Below are 13,633 nucleotides of genomic sequence, written 5' to 3'. Positions count from 1 at the left end.
CACCTAACTTTATAAAAAACTTTCAAATGACTTTCCAGAGTAGCTGTACCATTTTGCATTTCCACCAGCAATATTTGAGAGTTACAGTTGTTCTGAATACTAGCCAGTACCTGGTATTGTCAGTATTAAAAAATTATAGCCATTCTAATAAGTGTTTACTGATTTCATCCTGGTTTTAATTTGCATTTCCCTAATGGCTAAAGATGTTGGACTATACTAATTTGCCTTCTGTATATCCTTTTTGGTGAAATGTCTGCTAAGTTTTTTCTCAACCTTTAAGTTGTCTTATTACTGAGTTTTGAGAAATATATATATACATATATATAATAGATATGTCTTTAACAAACATATGATTTGCAAATAATATCCCCCAGTCTGTAGGTTGTCTTTCATTCTCTTAACAGTGAATATCTTTAATAGAATAGAAATTTTAATTTGGATGAAGTCCAGTTTATCAATTTTTTTCTTTTATAGATTGTGTTTTTGGTGTCATGTCCAAGAACTCTACCTAAACCCAAGCCATGAATCTCTTTTTATTTTTTTTCTTCTAACCATTGTATAGTTTTGTGTTTTACAATTAGATCTATGACCCACTTTGATAAATTTTGTTTATGATTCATGGTATGGGTTGAGGTTCTTTTTTTGGATATGGATGTCCAATTGTTCAAACACCATTTATTGAAAAAACTATCCTTTCTCCATTGAAATGCCTTTCCATTTTTGTCAAAATTAATATATGTGTGATTTTATTTCTGGACTCTATTCTGTTCTGTTGATTTGTGTCTATTCCTGTGCTAATAATATACTCTCTTGATTATTGTAGCTTTGTAGTAAAACTTAAAATAGAGTAGTGTGATTTCTCTAAATTTATTTCTCTTTTTCAGAATTATTGTGGCTATTCTAGTTCCTTTGCTTTCCCATGGATTTCCTATATATATCAAAAATCCCACTGGGATTATGACTGGAATTGCATTAAACCTGTAGATCAATTGGCATCTTTACTGAGGCTTCCAATCCTTGAATATAGTATGTCTCTCCATTTACATAGTTCTATTTTAAAACCAGTGTTATGAGGTTTACAGCATACAGTTCCTGTAAATATTTTACAAGATTTATACCTAGATATTTCATTTTGGGGGGATGCTGTGTTTTAAATTTCAGTATCTAATTGTTTATTGCTACTAAATGAAAATATGATTGACGTTTGTCTTTTGGCCTTGTAGCCTGTGATCTTGCTAAATTCACTTTTTAGATCTAAGAGGTTTCTTATAGATTCCCTTGGGATTTTCTACACGTTGTCTGTGAAACAGTTCTATTTTTTCCTTCAAACCTGTGTGCATTTTTTTTCTTGCTTTATTTCACTGGTTAAGGGTTCTAGTATGATGTTGAATTGGCGTGGTGAGAGTGAACATCCTTGTAATGTTTCTGACCTTAGAGGGAACACATTCAGTCTTTCATCAGTTAGTATGATATTAGCTGTAGGGTTTGTTTTTTTTTTTTTTGAGGGTGCCTTTTCTCAATAGATTGAGAAAGAACTCATCTATTCCTAGTTTGCTGAGAGTTTTTATCTGGGATGGATGTTGAATTTATCAAATATTTTTTTCTGCATCAGTTGAGATGATCATGCTTTTTTTTTTTTTTGTATCAAGCAAAAAGAGACCTTTATTTTAAGTTGTGTATTTCCTTAAAAGTAAGGATTTTGCCAAACATTTTATACACTCTAGGAAATATACAACGATTAGAAAAGTGCATGTCATAGTAATATTTCTTATATGTACCCCAGAACCTCAAACACACAGCATAGGACAGCTTAAAGGGTATAACCTTAATACTGTGAAATTTTATAAATTAGGCTTTAGTAAATTCTACAAAGTATTTAATAAAAAAGAGTCTGCTTTTCAAAGACATAGATACTTCATTGTTTCTCCCACTCCACAAGACTCACATGAAAATAAAACACTTAATACAGAAAAAGAGGAAAAAGTGAAATGAAAGGAGGAAAGAGTCAAATGAAAGGAAGAAAAGAAAAACTGGTTCACAGTATTTGATTTACTTCTGGACTCTCTTCCTGGTTCTCGAACGGGTTTGTATGGCCTCTTCTGTCTGTGTATCTGAGCATTCCATATCTTCAACACCAGGTTGTGTGGTCTGCTCTATTTCTTTCTTTCTCTTCTTTGTTATTGTCTTTGCTTTCAAACTTCCGTTCTCCACGACACTGAGGTCCAGCTTGCTGTCCTCCTGACTTCCTATAGCTTTCAGTCCTTGCAAAAGAATACCTCGTAACTTTTGATAAAGAGGTTTTTCGGCATAATCCAGTAACTTCACTGTTTCCATGTACTTAGCAATTTCATCTGGCTTGTTCTTCTCAGGAAAACATTTGTCCATCAAACCTGCGATATTTTCTCTGTATCTAATTTTGGAATCTCTAACATAGTTGGGATCTTTCAAATTATCCTCCCAAGGAAGATGGCCACTAAGCCACTGGATCATGCAATAACCAAGGATTTCCAAGTCACCACGTCTTGATGGGGCCACACCGTTGTGCGCATCGATGCTGGTGAATTCAATTGTGCCATCGTGACATTTTTTGGGGTCTTCTTTGTATTCTTTATGAATTCCTTCTGGGCAGTACCGATAAGCAAGGCCATAATCTACCAAGTACACCTGGTCAGGATTCTTGTAGCTGAGAAGAAGATTTGAGGCCTTGATATCTCCGTGTACGTACTCATGCTCATGAATATATTCCAGAATATCCAGAATTCTTAAGCTTAGTTGCAAGACAGTTTTCCGAGAAAACCTTTTGGCATTTGCTTCATATATTTTCTGAAGGTCACTCCCAAAGCGATCCATTATCATAAACCTGTAACTTTTTCCATTTTTGTCATGTAGACCAGACCCCCAATACTTAGGGACACCCAAGTACTTCAGGTTATGGGTACGAATCCATTTCTGAATTTGTTCTGGTTTGGCAGCTCGCTGGTAGAACTTTAATTCAGTAAAAAGAGGTCCATTGTCACTGGGTTCCACTTTTACAACACAGGGTGCATCGCTGCCCACCGATTTTGAAGAATTCACATCAGCAAGATATATACAACCAAAGCCGCCTTGGCCAATGGGTGATCCCAGTTTCCATTCCTTTCTGTTCATGTCAGTGATTATCTCCCCAGCTGCAAAATGTTCTGCAAGACGTCTCTTTGCAGGGCCCTGTCTTCCAGCTTGAGCTGCTTTTACACGAGGCATTTTCAAGGTTGAAGACCAGAAGTCCAAAATCGAAGTGTCAGCAGGGTCAGAAACTAAGGGAGAATCTTTCCTTGCCTCTTACAGCTTCTGGTGGCTCCAGGCATTTCTTGGTGCTCCTTGGCTTGTAGCAGCATCACTCTACTCTCTGCCTCTGTCTTCACATGGCCTTCTTCTCTGTGTGCCGATCATGCTTTTTTTTTTGGCTATTAATATAGTGGATTACATTTCTTCTTTCCTAATATAAATAAGCAATGATGTAATTACCCTATAAACACTGCTTTCACTGTATACCACAATTTTTTGTATGTCGCATTTTTATTTTCATTCAATTCAAAATATTTTCTGATTTCCCTTAAGAGTGTTTTCATTTCTTCAGATATATACCCAGAAGTGGAATTGCTGGATCATATGGTAGTTCTATTTTCAGTCTTTTGAGGAACCTCTGTACTGTTCTCCATAGTGGCTGTACCAATTTACATTCCCACTAACAAGGTACAGGGTTCCCTTTTCTCCACATCCTTGCCAACATTTGTTTTTTGTGGCCTTTTGGTGAGAGCTGTCATATCTTTTTACAGAGTAAATTACTTCATGCTGGGAACTCTCCTATCCTTCATTTGTGCATTTTTAAAATATACATTTAGTGATATTAAATTTTGTCATATAGGTATTGATCTATGTCCTTTTGGTCCATTGTATTTCATGTGTTAATTGTTTTAATGTATACAATTGTAATAACTGATAATCCCTTGTTTTAATGTATCTTCAACCAAGTCATTGTTCAGAACATTGACTAGGTTAAGACTAAGAAAAGAACCTTGTAAGAATTTATAGACGATCTATAGACTTATTCATTCATCTATCACATTTTATTAAATGCCTACTTCCGTATGCCAGGTACTTTCTAATGCCCTGGAGATACGGAGACAAATAAAATAAAATCTGTTGACAGAGATCCAGGAAACAATGTGTTTTGGTACATCAGTGAATGCACCTAACTACTAAATCAACGCAAATTTTTTGAGCCTGGGTCAGGCTTTGTGTTGCATAGAGAAGACATAGCAGTGAACACGTTAGTGACAATCCCTTCCATCATAAAGTTGCTGGTCTTATCTGTACTATCACATTGCCTTGGTTTCTCCATTTTGCCTACCAAACTATCATGAAAGACTTTGACACATGACTCTCTGAAATCCCTAACATCAGTTATCTATTTCTGATCTACCAATATAGATGCCCTATCAGGAAAAAAAAAAAGAGGTTAATTTGTGAAACTTGCTCTGAGTTATCTCCAGTTTCTTTTCTAAGTGCTAATCAACTCTATGTTTAAGCCAGTTTGGGGACTACCCTGGTGCGCAGTGGTTAAGAATCCACCTGCTGGGGCTTCCCTGGTGGCGCAGTGGTTGGGAGTCCGCCTGCCAATGCGGGGGGCGCGGCTTCGTGCCCCGGTCCGGGGGGATCCCACGTGCCACGGAGCGGCTGGGCCCGTGGGCCATGGCCGCTGGGCCTGCGCGTCCGGAGCCTGTGCTCCGCAGCGGGAGGGGCCACAGCGGTGAGAGGCCCGCGTACCGAAAAAAAATAAAAATAAAAATAAGAATCCACCTGCTGACGCAAGGGACATGGGTTTGAGCCCTGGTCTGGGAAGATCCCACATGCCACGGAGCAACTAAGCCTGTGCACCACAACTACTGGAAGCCCGTGTGCCTACAGCCCGTGCTCCGCAACGAGAGAAGCCACCGCAATGAGAAACCCCCGCACCCCAACGAAGAGTAGCCCCCGTTCACCGCAACTAGAGAAAGCCCGAGGGCATCAATGAAGACCCAACGCAGCCAAAAACAAACAAACAAATAAATAAAAGAAAAAGCCAGTTTGTATTTTCTGGAGCTTGACATCAGCTAATGGAAAGAATCTAGAGCCTAGTTTTTCCCTTTCAAAAAGCAAGCTGTTTGTTTATCTTTATCTTAATTCCTCTACCAACTTAAGCTTCATCCAACCTATTTTCCCTCTTGGTAGACCACCCTCTATCTTCTGTTGTCCATGTCTTCTGGTGTCAGACTTTAGCTCCTCCTTTTCCTGTGGTTATATTCTCACTTACCTCTCTTAGAAGCTTTCTGGAGGGAGGAGGTGGGTAACCAAAGTCAGAGCAATTGATCTTTAGAGAGAGTTGAGGAAAGAGAGAACCAGAAGATGCATCCTGGTGCTGTTGTCTGTGCTTAGGCCTTATTTTGAATGTAGATGTTTGGTATTAGACTGATATTCATTAGTGGTATACACACTCTTGGTTCAGCTGTGTTTCAAGGGTAGGAAAAGTGGATGCATATGGAACCGACGGCAGAAAGGATTTATTTCAGGACACAGAATGATTTGAACAGAAATTACTTACATTTTCAAAATATGATCGCTCCTGTTCCTGTTATGGGCACTTTCTCAGTGCCCCTGAAATCCAGATTAAACTCTAAACATGGAAAAGTAGTTACTGTTAAAGCCAAAAGCTCTTCTTTCCTCTCTTATAATAATTGACAGCATGATAATCTTTATACATGAGAGCTGATGAATATCTTCTCCTGTTGGATTCCAGTAGCAGTAACTTCAAAAAGTTCTGGTAAATCAGTCTCTTTTCTATGACAGATATAACTATTGCCTTACCGCAAGATATTTTAAAACAACACAAACAACAGCTATAAGAACAAGAGCAGCAGCAACAAAACCCAGTCTCTTGCAAAATCCTGATTCCACATCTAAGCTGTGCAAACTCAATACTTCCAAATAATTGCCTTACACTGTCCTCCCTTTCTCTCTCATTTCACAATACAGGACTTTCCCACTAAAATCAATCATTCTTTGTCTCAGCTTATGTTTTGCTATGTACAGGAGTTAGAATTGTTCTGGACAGTTAATTAGCCATAAATCCTTCTCTAAAATATAGAACATGTCAGCTGTTTTTGTAAATCCCCTATGTTCCATTTTGCTTCAGTGCTTTTTTTATAAACCTAATTGTGTCAAGGCACTGACATATTTATTGCTCACCTTTTCACCCTTTATGCTGATCCCTGGCTGCCCACAGGGCCCTTTGAATCGATCAAAACCACTCCCCTTGTGTAAGAAAAGTCACATTTACACTAACAATGGGAATCCATAGCCATGTGTTGCTTCAGCGTGGGTCACCGGGAGCACATCAAAGCAAAGGCTGTGACTTGCTTGGATCCTTCTTGAGTTTTTACTTTCCCAGTTTCACATACAGAGGCACAGGAATGATTTATATATATATATTTGGCTGGGTTGGGTCTTCGTTGCTGTGTGTGGGCTTTCTCTAGTTGTGGTGAGCGGGGGCTACTCTTCGTTGCGGTGCACTGGCTTCTCATTGCGGTGGCTTCTCTTGTTGCGGAGCATAGGCTCTAGGCACGCGGGCTGCAGTAGTTGTGGCTCACGGGCTTAGTTGCTCCGCGGCATGTGGGATCTTCCCGGACCAGGGCTCAAACCCATGTCCCCTGCGTTGGCAGGAGGATTCTTAAGCACTGCGCCACCAGGGAAGTCCCAGGAGTGATTTAAAAAAATTGGTTTTGACTGCTGCCTCATACTCATTCTGTGTTTTAGGAGGGAAAATGGAAAGTCCTTATTAAAAAGAAGTATCTCGGGCTTCCCTGGTGGTGCAGTGGTTGAGAGTCCGCCTGCCGATGCAGGGGACGCGGGTTCGTGCCCCGGTCTGGGAGGATCCCACATGCCGCGGAGCGGCTGGGCCCGTGAGCCATGGCCGCTGAGCCTGCGCGTCCGGAGCCTGTGCTCCGCAATGGGAGAGGCCACAACAGTGAGAGGCCCGCGTACCGCAAAAAAAAAAAAAAGAAAGAAAAAAGAAATAAAAAAAGAAGTATCTCTTTTCTCCACTCAGACTTAGACCAGAATTTTTCTGAACATGACCCAGGACAAGAAAAGAACAGAGAAGAAGAGTGGCTTGATATGAGAATTCAGCTGTTGAGCTCCCTGGAAAGCAGGAGTCATGTGGAAGATGTAAATTTTGCCACATGCTGGGTTAGTTTGTTCGTTTCTCCTTCCATCCATCCCTTACTCTGTAGAGATGTTAGAAGCAGAGATCACAATCTCAAATGCCTTCAGAGTATGAATGAGTTTTAAAGACTACGAAAGATGGGAATTTGGGTGAACTGGAGAAACACAGGTCCCATCTTAAAGAGGTGGCCACTACTCAGCCTTAGCATTTTCTAAGGAGGAGTACAAGTCCAGTGTGAACTGAATTCAGTCCAGTGTGAACTGAATTTTTAAGAGAAGCAGGAAATCCAGTTTTTTATAAAAAATCTTCCAACTTTTAAATGACATCAACTCTCTGACAGTTTTAAAATCACTGTGCTGAATGGATCTGCATTCTGAATTTGACCAGCATTTCAGGACATCCAAAGCTCCACTGTCCTTCTGAAGTTTAGAGAGGAGTGAGAAGGTCAGAAGTGATTATGCTACAAAGCATATATATATTCTATATTTTGTGATAACCTATAATGGAAAAGAATCTGAAAAAGAATCTATATCTATATATCCGTCTCTGAATCACTTGGCTGTATGCCTGAAACTAACACAGTATTGTAAATCAACTATAGTTCAATAAAAAAGGAACAGAAAGGGCCTCCCTGGTGGCGCAGTGGTTGAGAGTCTGCCTGCCGATGCAGGGGATACGGGTTCGTGCCCCGGTCTGGGAGGATCCCATATGCCGCGGAGCGGCTGGGCCCGTGAGCCGTGGCCGCTGGGCCTGCGCGTCCGGAGCCTGTGCTCCGCAACGGGAGAGGCCACAACAGTGAGAGGCCCGCATACCGCAAAAAAGAAAAAAAAAAAAAAAAAGGAACAGAAAGTTAATAATTATAGCTATAATAAAGAAAAATATCCTGAATTAAAAAAAAGTTTTTCTTCTGTGGCAGATTCTAATTTCCCAGTCTTTCCCCCACCAGAAGCAACTTCTATTACCAGTTCTTATGTATGTTCCTAGATATATCCTGTATGCACATATATATTTTTGAAAACCACCACAATAAAGGGGAATGTAATATAAACATTGTTTTACATTTTATTTTTTCCACTTATGCATCTTGGATATTATTTTTAATCAATACACATATTGATTAAATATATATTATTTATATTTTTATAAAAATAATTAAATGCTTCATATGTATCGTATATAAAAATCTCATCATTTCACTGCTATGTAGCATTTTATTATATGGTACTACCATAATTTATTTAATTCTCCTGTATGATTTTAGGATTCTTTTTCTATTCAAGCAAAATCATGAATGTCCTTGTACATGGGTCTTTGAATATAAATGAAAGTGTGACAGTAGAAAAAAAGTTTAGATGTGAAATTACTGGGTCAAAGAGTATATGCATTTATGTTTTGAAATATTTTTGCTCAGTTTTTTTCGAAGAAATTGCCAGCCTACAGCACTCCCCACAGGGGCCACCTGTCACACTGCACTCTTGCCAACAACACAGATTTTTTGTGTGTATTATCAAATTTTTTGAACTTTTCATTTGATAAGTAGAAAATAGTATTTCATTGATGTTTTCATTTTTATTTCTTTATCTATGAGTGAGGCTCAGCATCTTTTGAAAATCATTTGCTTCCCTTTTTTCAGTTATTCATTAAATATTTCTTGACCATGTATAATATGCCATGCATTGTGCTAGGTACTGTAAAACTGAACCAAATGCACACAACCTGTGATTCATAGAACATATTGTCTAGTGGAGGTGACAGACATGAAACAATTAATTACAGAAATAATTATTTGGTTACTGTTGTGATAAGGGTAGGGTGTTATGAGAGTGTGTAACAGGGGACCTGTCCTAGTCTAGGAGGACAAGGAGGACTTCTGGGAGAAGTAAATTGAGATCTGAAGGAGGACTGGAGTTAACAGGATGCTAACAGTAACATCACAATGCCTTGGTCTCCCTCTTCTGACCCTCCCAGTCACTTAGGGAGTGACTACACTTCCTTTCTACACCAAACTCAGGCCCACCTGACCAACAGGTGATCAGAGAACAGGATGGGAAAACAAATCTGAATCAGTTATTTTCATTATTCTGGTGAAAAGTCTGGTGGCTGAAATCAATGACTAAGTTTTATTTTGAAATACACGTTAACTTTTTTTTTTTTGGCTGCGCCACATGAGATCTTAGTTGCCTGACCAGGGATCAAACCCATGTCCAGTGGTTAAGTGCAGAGTCTTAACCACTGGACCGCCAGGGAAGTCCCTGAAATATATGTTAGTTTTAATAGCCTATTTGTTAATTTGTCAAAAATCAAGAGATAACTGAATTGAGATTATTTGGAATATTTGACAGAATGACGTGTTTTGCACCCCCTCCAATATTTTACATTTCTATTTTTTTTGACTACCCAAAACCGGATTCCTTCACCTAAACTTAATGCTGTCTAACAGCTGTTAAATCGTGAAAGTTTGCTGAAAAGATCTTTTTTCAATTACAGCCCTTTATAATATTGAGACCTTGATAGTAAGATTTCATATTTGAATTATGGGGAAATGAGAGCTGGAAGACATTTTTTTAAAAAAAGAGTGAAATTAGCAGTCAGCAAATAACTTAGGGAAAGACTACTGGGAAGTCATGTGACCTCAACCTAAACCTCATTGTGTCACCTTGTTATCATAATATCGCCTTGTTCTTTTTGAAATTTTAGTTATTTGTCTTAAATTAATTTTTATTGGAGTATAGTTTCTTTACAATGTTGTGTTAGTTTCTGCTCTACAGCAAAGTGAATCAGCTATATGTATACATATATCCTCTCTTTTTTGGATTTCTTTCCCATTTAGGTCACCACAGAGCATTGAGTAGAGTTCCCTGTGCTATACAGTATGTTCTCATTAGTTATCTATTTCATACGTAGTATCAATAGTGTATATATGTCAATCCCAATCTCCCAATTCATCCCATTCCTCCTCCCACTTGGTATCCATACGTTTGTTCTCTACCTCTGTGTCTCCATTTCTGCTTTACAAATAAGAATATCTATACCATTTTTCTAGATACCACATATATGCATTAATATACGATATTTGTTTTTCTCTTTCTGACTTATCTCACTCTGTATGACAGTCTCTAGGTTTATCCACGCCTCTGCAAATGACCCAATTTCGTTCTTTTTTTATGGCTGAGTAATATTCCATTGTATATATGTGCCACATCTTCTTTATCCATTCCTCTGTTGATGGACATTTAGGTTGCTTCCATGCCCTGGCTATTGTAAATAGTGCTGCAGTGAACATTGGGGTGCAAGTGTCTTTTTGAATTATGGTTTTCTCAGGATATATGCCCAGTAATGGGATTGCTGGGTCATATGGTAATTCTATTTTTAGTTTTTTAAGGAACCTCCATACTGTTCTCCACAGTGGCTGTATCAATTTACATTCCCACCAACAGTGCAAGAGGGTTCCCTTTTCTCCACACCCTCTCCAGGATTTACTGTTTTTAGATTTTTTGATGATGGCCAGTCTGACCAGTGTGAGGTGATAACTTCATTGTAGTTTTGATTTGCATTTGTTTAATAACAAGTGACGTTGAGCATCTTTTCATGTGTTTGTTGGCCATCTGTATGTCTTCTTTGGAGAAATATCTGTTTAGGTCTTCCACCCATATTTTTATTGGATTGTTTGTTTTTTTGATATTGAGCTTCATGAGCTGTTTGTATATTTTGGAGATTAATTCTTTGGCAGTTGCTTCATTTGCAAATATTTTCTCCCATTCTGAGGGTTGTCTTTTTGTCTTGTTTATGGTTTCCTTTGCTGTGCAAAATCTTTTAAGTTTCACTAGGTCCCATTTGTTTATTTTCATTACTCTAGGAGATGTGTCAAAAAAGGTCTTGCTGTGATTTATGTCAAAGAGTGTTCTGTCTATGTTTTCCTCTAAGAGTTTTATAGTGTTTGACCTTACATTTAGGTCTTTAATTCATTTTGAGTTTATTTTTGTGTCTGGTGTTAGGGAGTGTTCTAATTTCATTCTTTTACATGTAGCTGTCCAGTTTTCCCAGCACCACTTATTGAAGAGGCTCTCCCTTGTGTATTCTTGCCTCCTTTGTCATAGATTAGGTGACCATAGGTGTGCGGGTTTATCTCTGAGCTTTCTATCCTGTTCCACTGACCTATATTTCTGTTTTTGTGCCAGTACCATACTGTCTTGATTACTGTAGCTTTGTAATATAGTCTGAAGTCAGGGAGCCTGATTCCTCCAGCTCCATTTTTTTTCCTCAAGATTGATTTGGCTATTCGGGGTCTTTTGTGTTTCCATACAAATTGTGAAATTTCTTGTTCTAGTTCTGTGAAAAATGCCATTGGTAATTTGATAGGGATTGCATTGAATCTCTAGATTGCTTTGGGTAGTATAGTCATTTTCACAATGTTGATTCTTCTAATCCAAGAATATGGTATATCTCTCCCTCTGTTTGTGTCATCTTTGATTTCTTTCATCAGTACCTTATAGTTTTCTGTGTACAGGTCTTTTGCCTCCTTAGGTAGGTTTATTCCTAGGTATTTTACTTTTTTGTTGCAGTGGTAAATGGGATTGTTTCCTTAATTTCTCTTTCTGATCTTTCATTGTTAGTGTATAGGAATGCAAGAGATTACTGTGTATTAATTTCGTGTCCTGCAACTTTACTAAATTCATTGTTTAGGTCTAGGAGTTTTCTGGTGTCATCTTTAGGATTTTCTATGTATAGTGTCATGTCATCTGAATATTGCCTTGTTCTAATCCTGTCTGAAACTATCTGAGGATGGCTTTATTGGGAATTCCCTGGTGGTCCAATGGTTAGGACTCTGCACTTCCACTGCTGAGGGCACAGGTTCAATCCCTGGTCAGGGAACTAAGATCCCCTATCCTGCATGCCATGTGGTGTAGCCAAAAAAAAAAAAAAAAAAAAAAAAATGGGGATGGCATTATGCAGTTAAGATTCAGTTTGCTCTCTAATTTGAGCTGTTGGTATCTTAGCACTGTAAAATCTGTGTGGTTGTGATGATTACCCAGGCATAACTCAGAGATATTGTAGGTTTGGTTCCAGACCACCACAGTAATGCATATATTACAATAAAACAAGTCTCATGAAGTTTTTGGTTTCCCAGTGAATATAAAAGTTATGTTTATGTCGAAATGTGCAATAGCATTATGCCTATAAAAACCATGTATATACCTTAATTAAAAAATATTTTAGGGGGCTTCCCTGGTGGCGCAGTGGTTGAGAGTCCGCCTGCCGATGCAGGGTACACGGGTTCGTGCCCTGGTCCGGGAGGATCCCACATGCTGAGGATCAGCTAAGCCCGTGAGCCATGGCCACTGACCCTGTGCGTCCGGAGCCTGTGCTCCACAATGGGAGAGGCCACAACAGTGAGAGGCCCGCATACCGCAAAATAAATAAATAAAAAAAATAAAATAAAATAAAAATTTATTGTTAGGGAGTTCTCTGGCTGCCCAGTGGTTAAGACTCTGTACTCCCAGTGCAAGGGGCACGGGATGCAGGGGGCATGGGTTTGATCCTTGGTCAGGGAACTAAGATCCCACATACCACATGGTGAGGCCAACAATAAAAAAATTATTGTTAACAATACTAACCATCATTTGAGCTTCCAGCAAGTCATAATCTTTTTGCTGGTGGAGGGTCTTACCTCGATGTTGATGGTGCAGACTGAGACTGATCAGGCTGGTGGTCACTGAAGTTTGGGGGTTGCTGTGGCAATTTCTTAAAATAAAACAGCCACGACATTTGCCCCATTAACTGACTCTTCCTTTTGCGAATGATTTCTCTGTAGCACGCAATGCTGTTTGATAGCATTTTACCCACAGCAGAACTTTAAAAATTGGGAGTCATCCTCTCAAACTCTGTGGCTATTTATCAACTAAGTGTATGTAATGTTCTAGATCCTTTGTTGTCATTTCAACAGTTCTCACAGCATCTTCACCAGGAGTAGTTTCCATCTCTAGAAACCACTATCTTTGCCCATCCATAAGAAGCAGTTCTCCATCCTTTTTAAAAAAAATTTATTTAATTAATTTATTTTTGGCTGCGTTGGATCTTCATTGCTGCATGTGGGTTTTCTCTAGCTGCTTTTGACGTGCCTTCTTCTCTTAAGCTGAATCATTTCTAGCTTTTGATTTAAAGTGAAAGACTATCCCTTTCTCTTGAATACTTAGAAGCCATTGTAGGGTTCTTAACTGGCCTAATTTCAATATTGTTGTATATCAGGGAATAGAGAGGCCTGAGGAGAGAGAGAGAGAGAGATGGAGAATGTCCAGTCGGTGGAGCAGTCAGCACACACACAACACTCCAACACTCACTGATTAAGTTTGCTGTCTTATATGGGCATGGCTTGAGGCACCCCAAACGATTTTT

General features: G+C 38.9%; 1 protein-coding gene across 1 annotated transcript; it reads right to left on the bottom strand.

The window, feature by feature from the left end:
- Window positions 1-1,431: 1,431 nt before the first annotated feature.
- Window positions 1,432-3,240, bottom strand: LOC309809325 (serine/threonine-protein kinase VRK1-like; the record flags this gene model as incomplete). Its single annotated transcript, XM_082630398.1, has 1 exon — window positions 1,432-3,240. One exon carries the CDS (start codon window positions 3,238-3,240, stop codon window positions 2,050-2,052), a length of 1,191 nt encoding a protein of 396 aa, XP_082486524.1. The 3' UTR covers window positions 1,432-2,049.
- Window positions 3,241-13,633: the final 10,393 nt, after the last annotated feature.

This window comes from Mesoplodon mirus (assembly GCF_964341445.2).
Source record: "Mesoplodon mirus genome assembly, chromosome: 8".
In the NCBI taxonomy this organism is placed as follows: domain Eukaryota; kingdom Metazoa; phylum Chordata; class Mammalia; order Artiodactyla; family Ziphiidae; genus Mesoplodon; species Mesoplodon mirus.
Note: the sequence above shows the minus strand (reverse complement) of the source record. Positions and strands in the feature narration are given on the sequence as shown.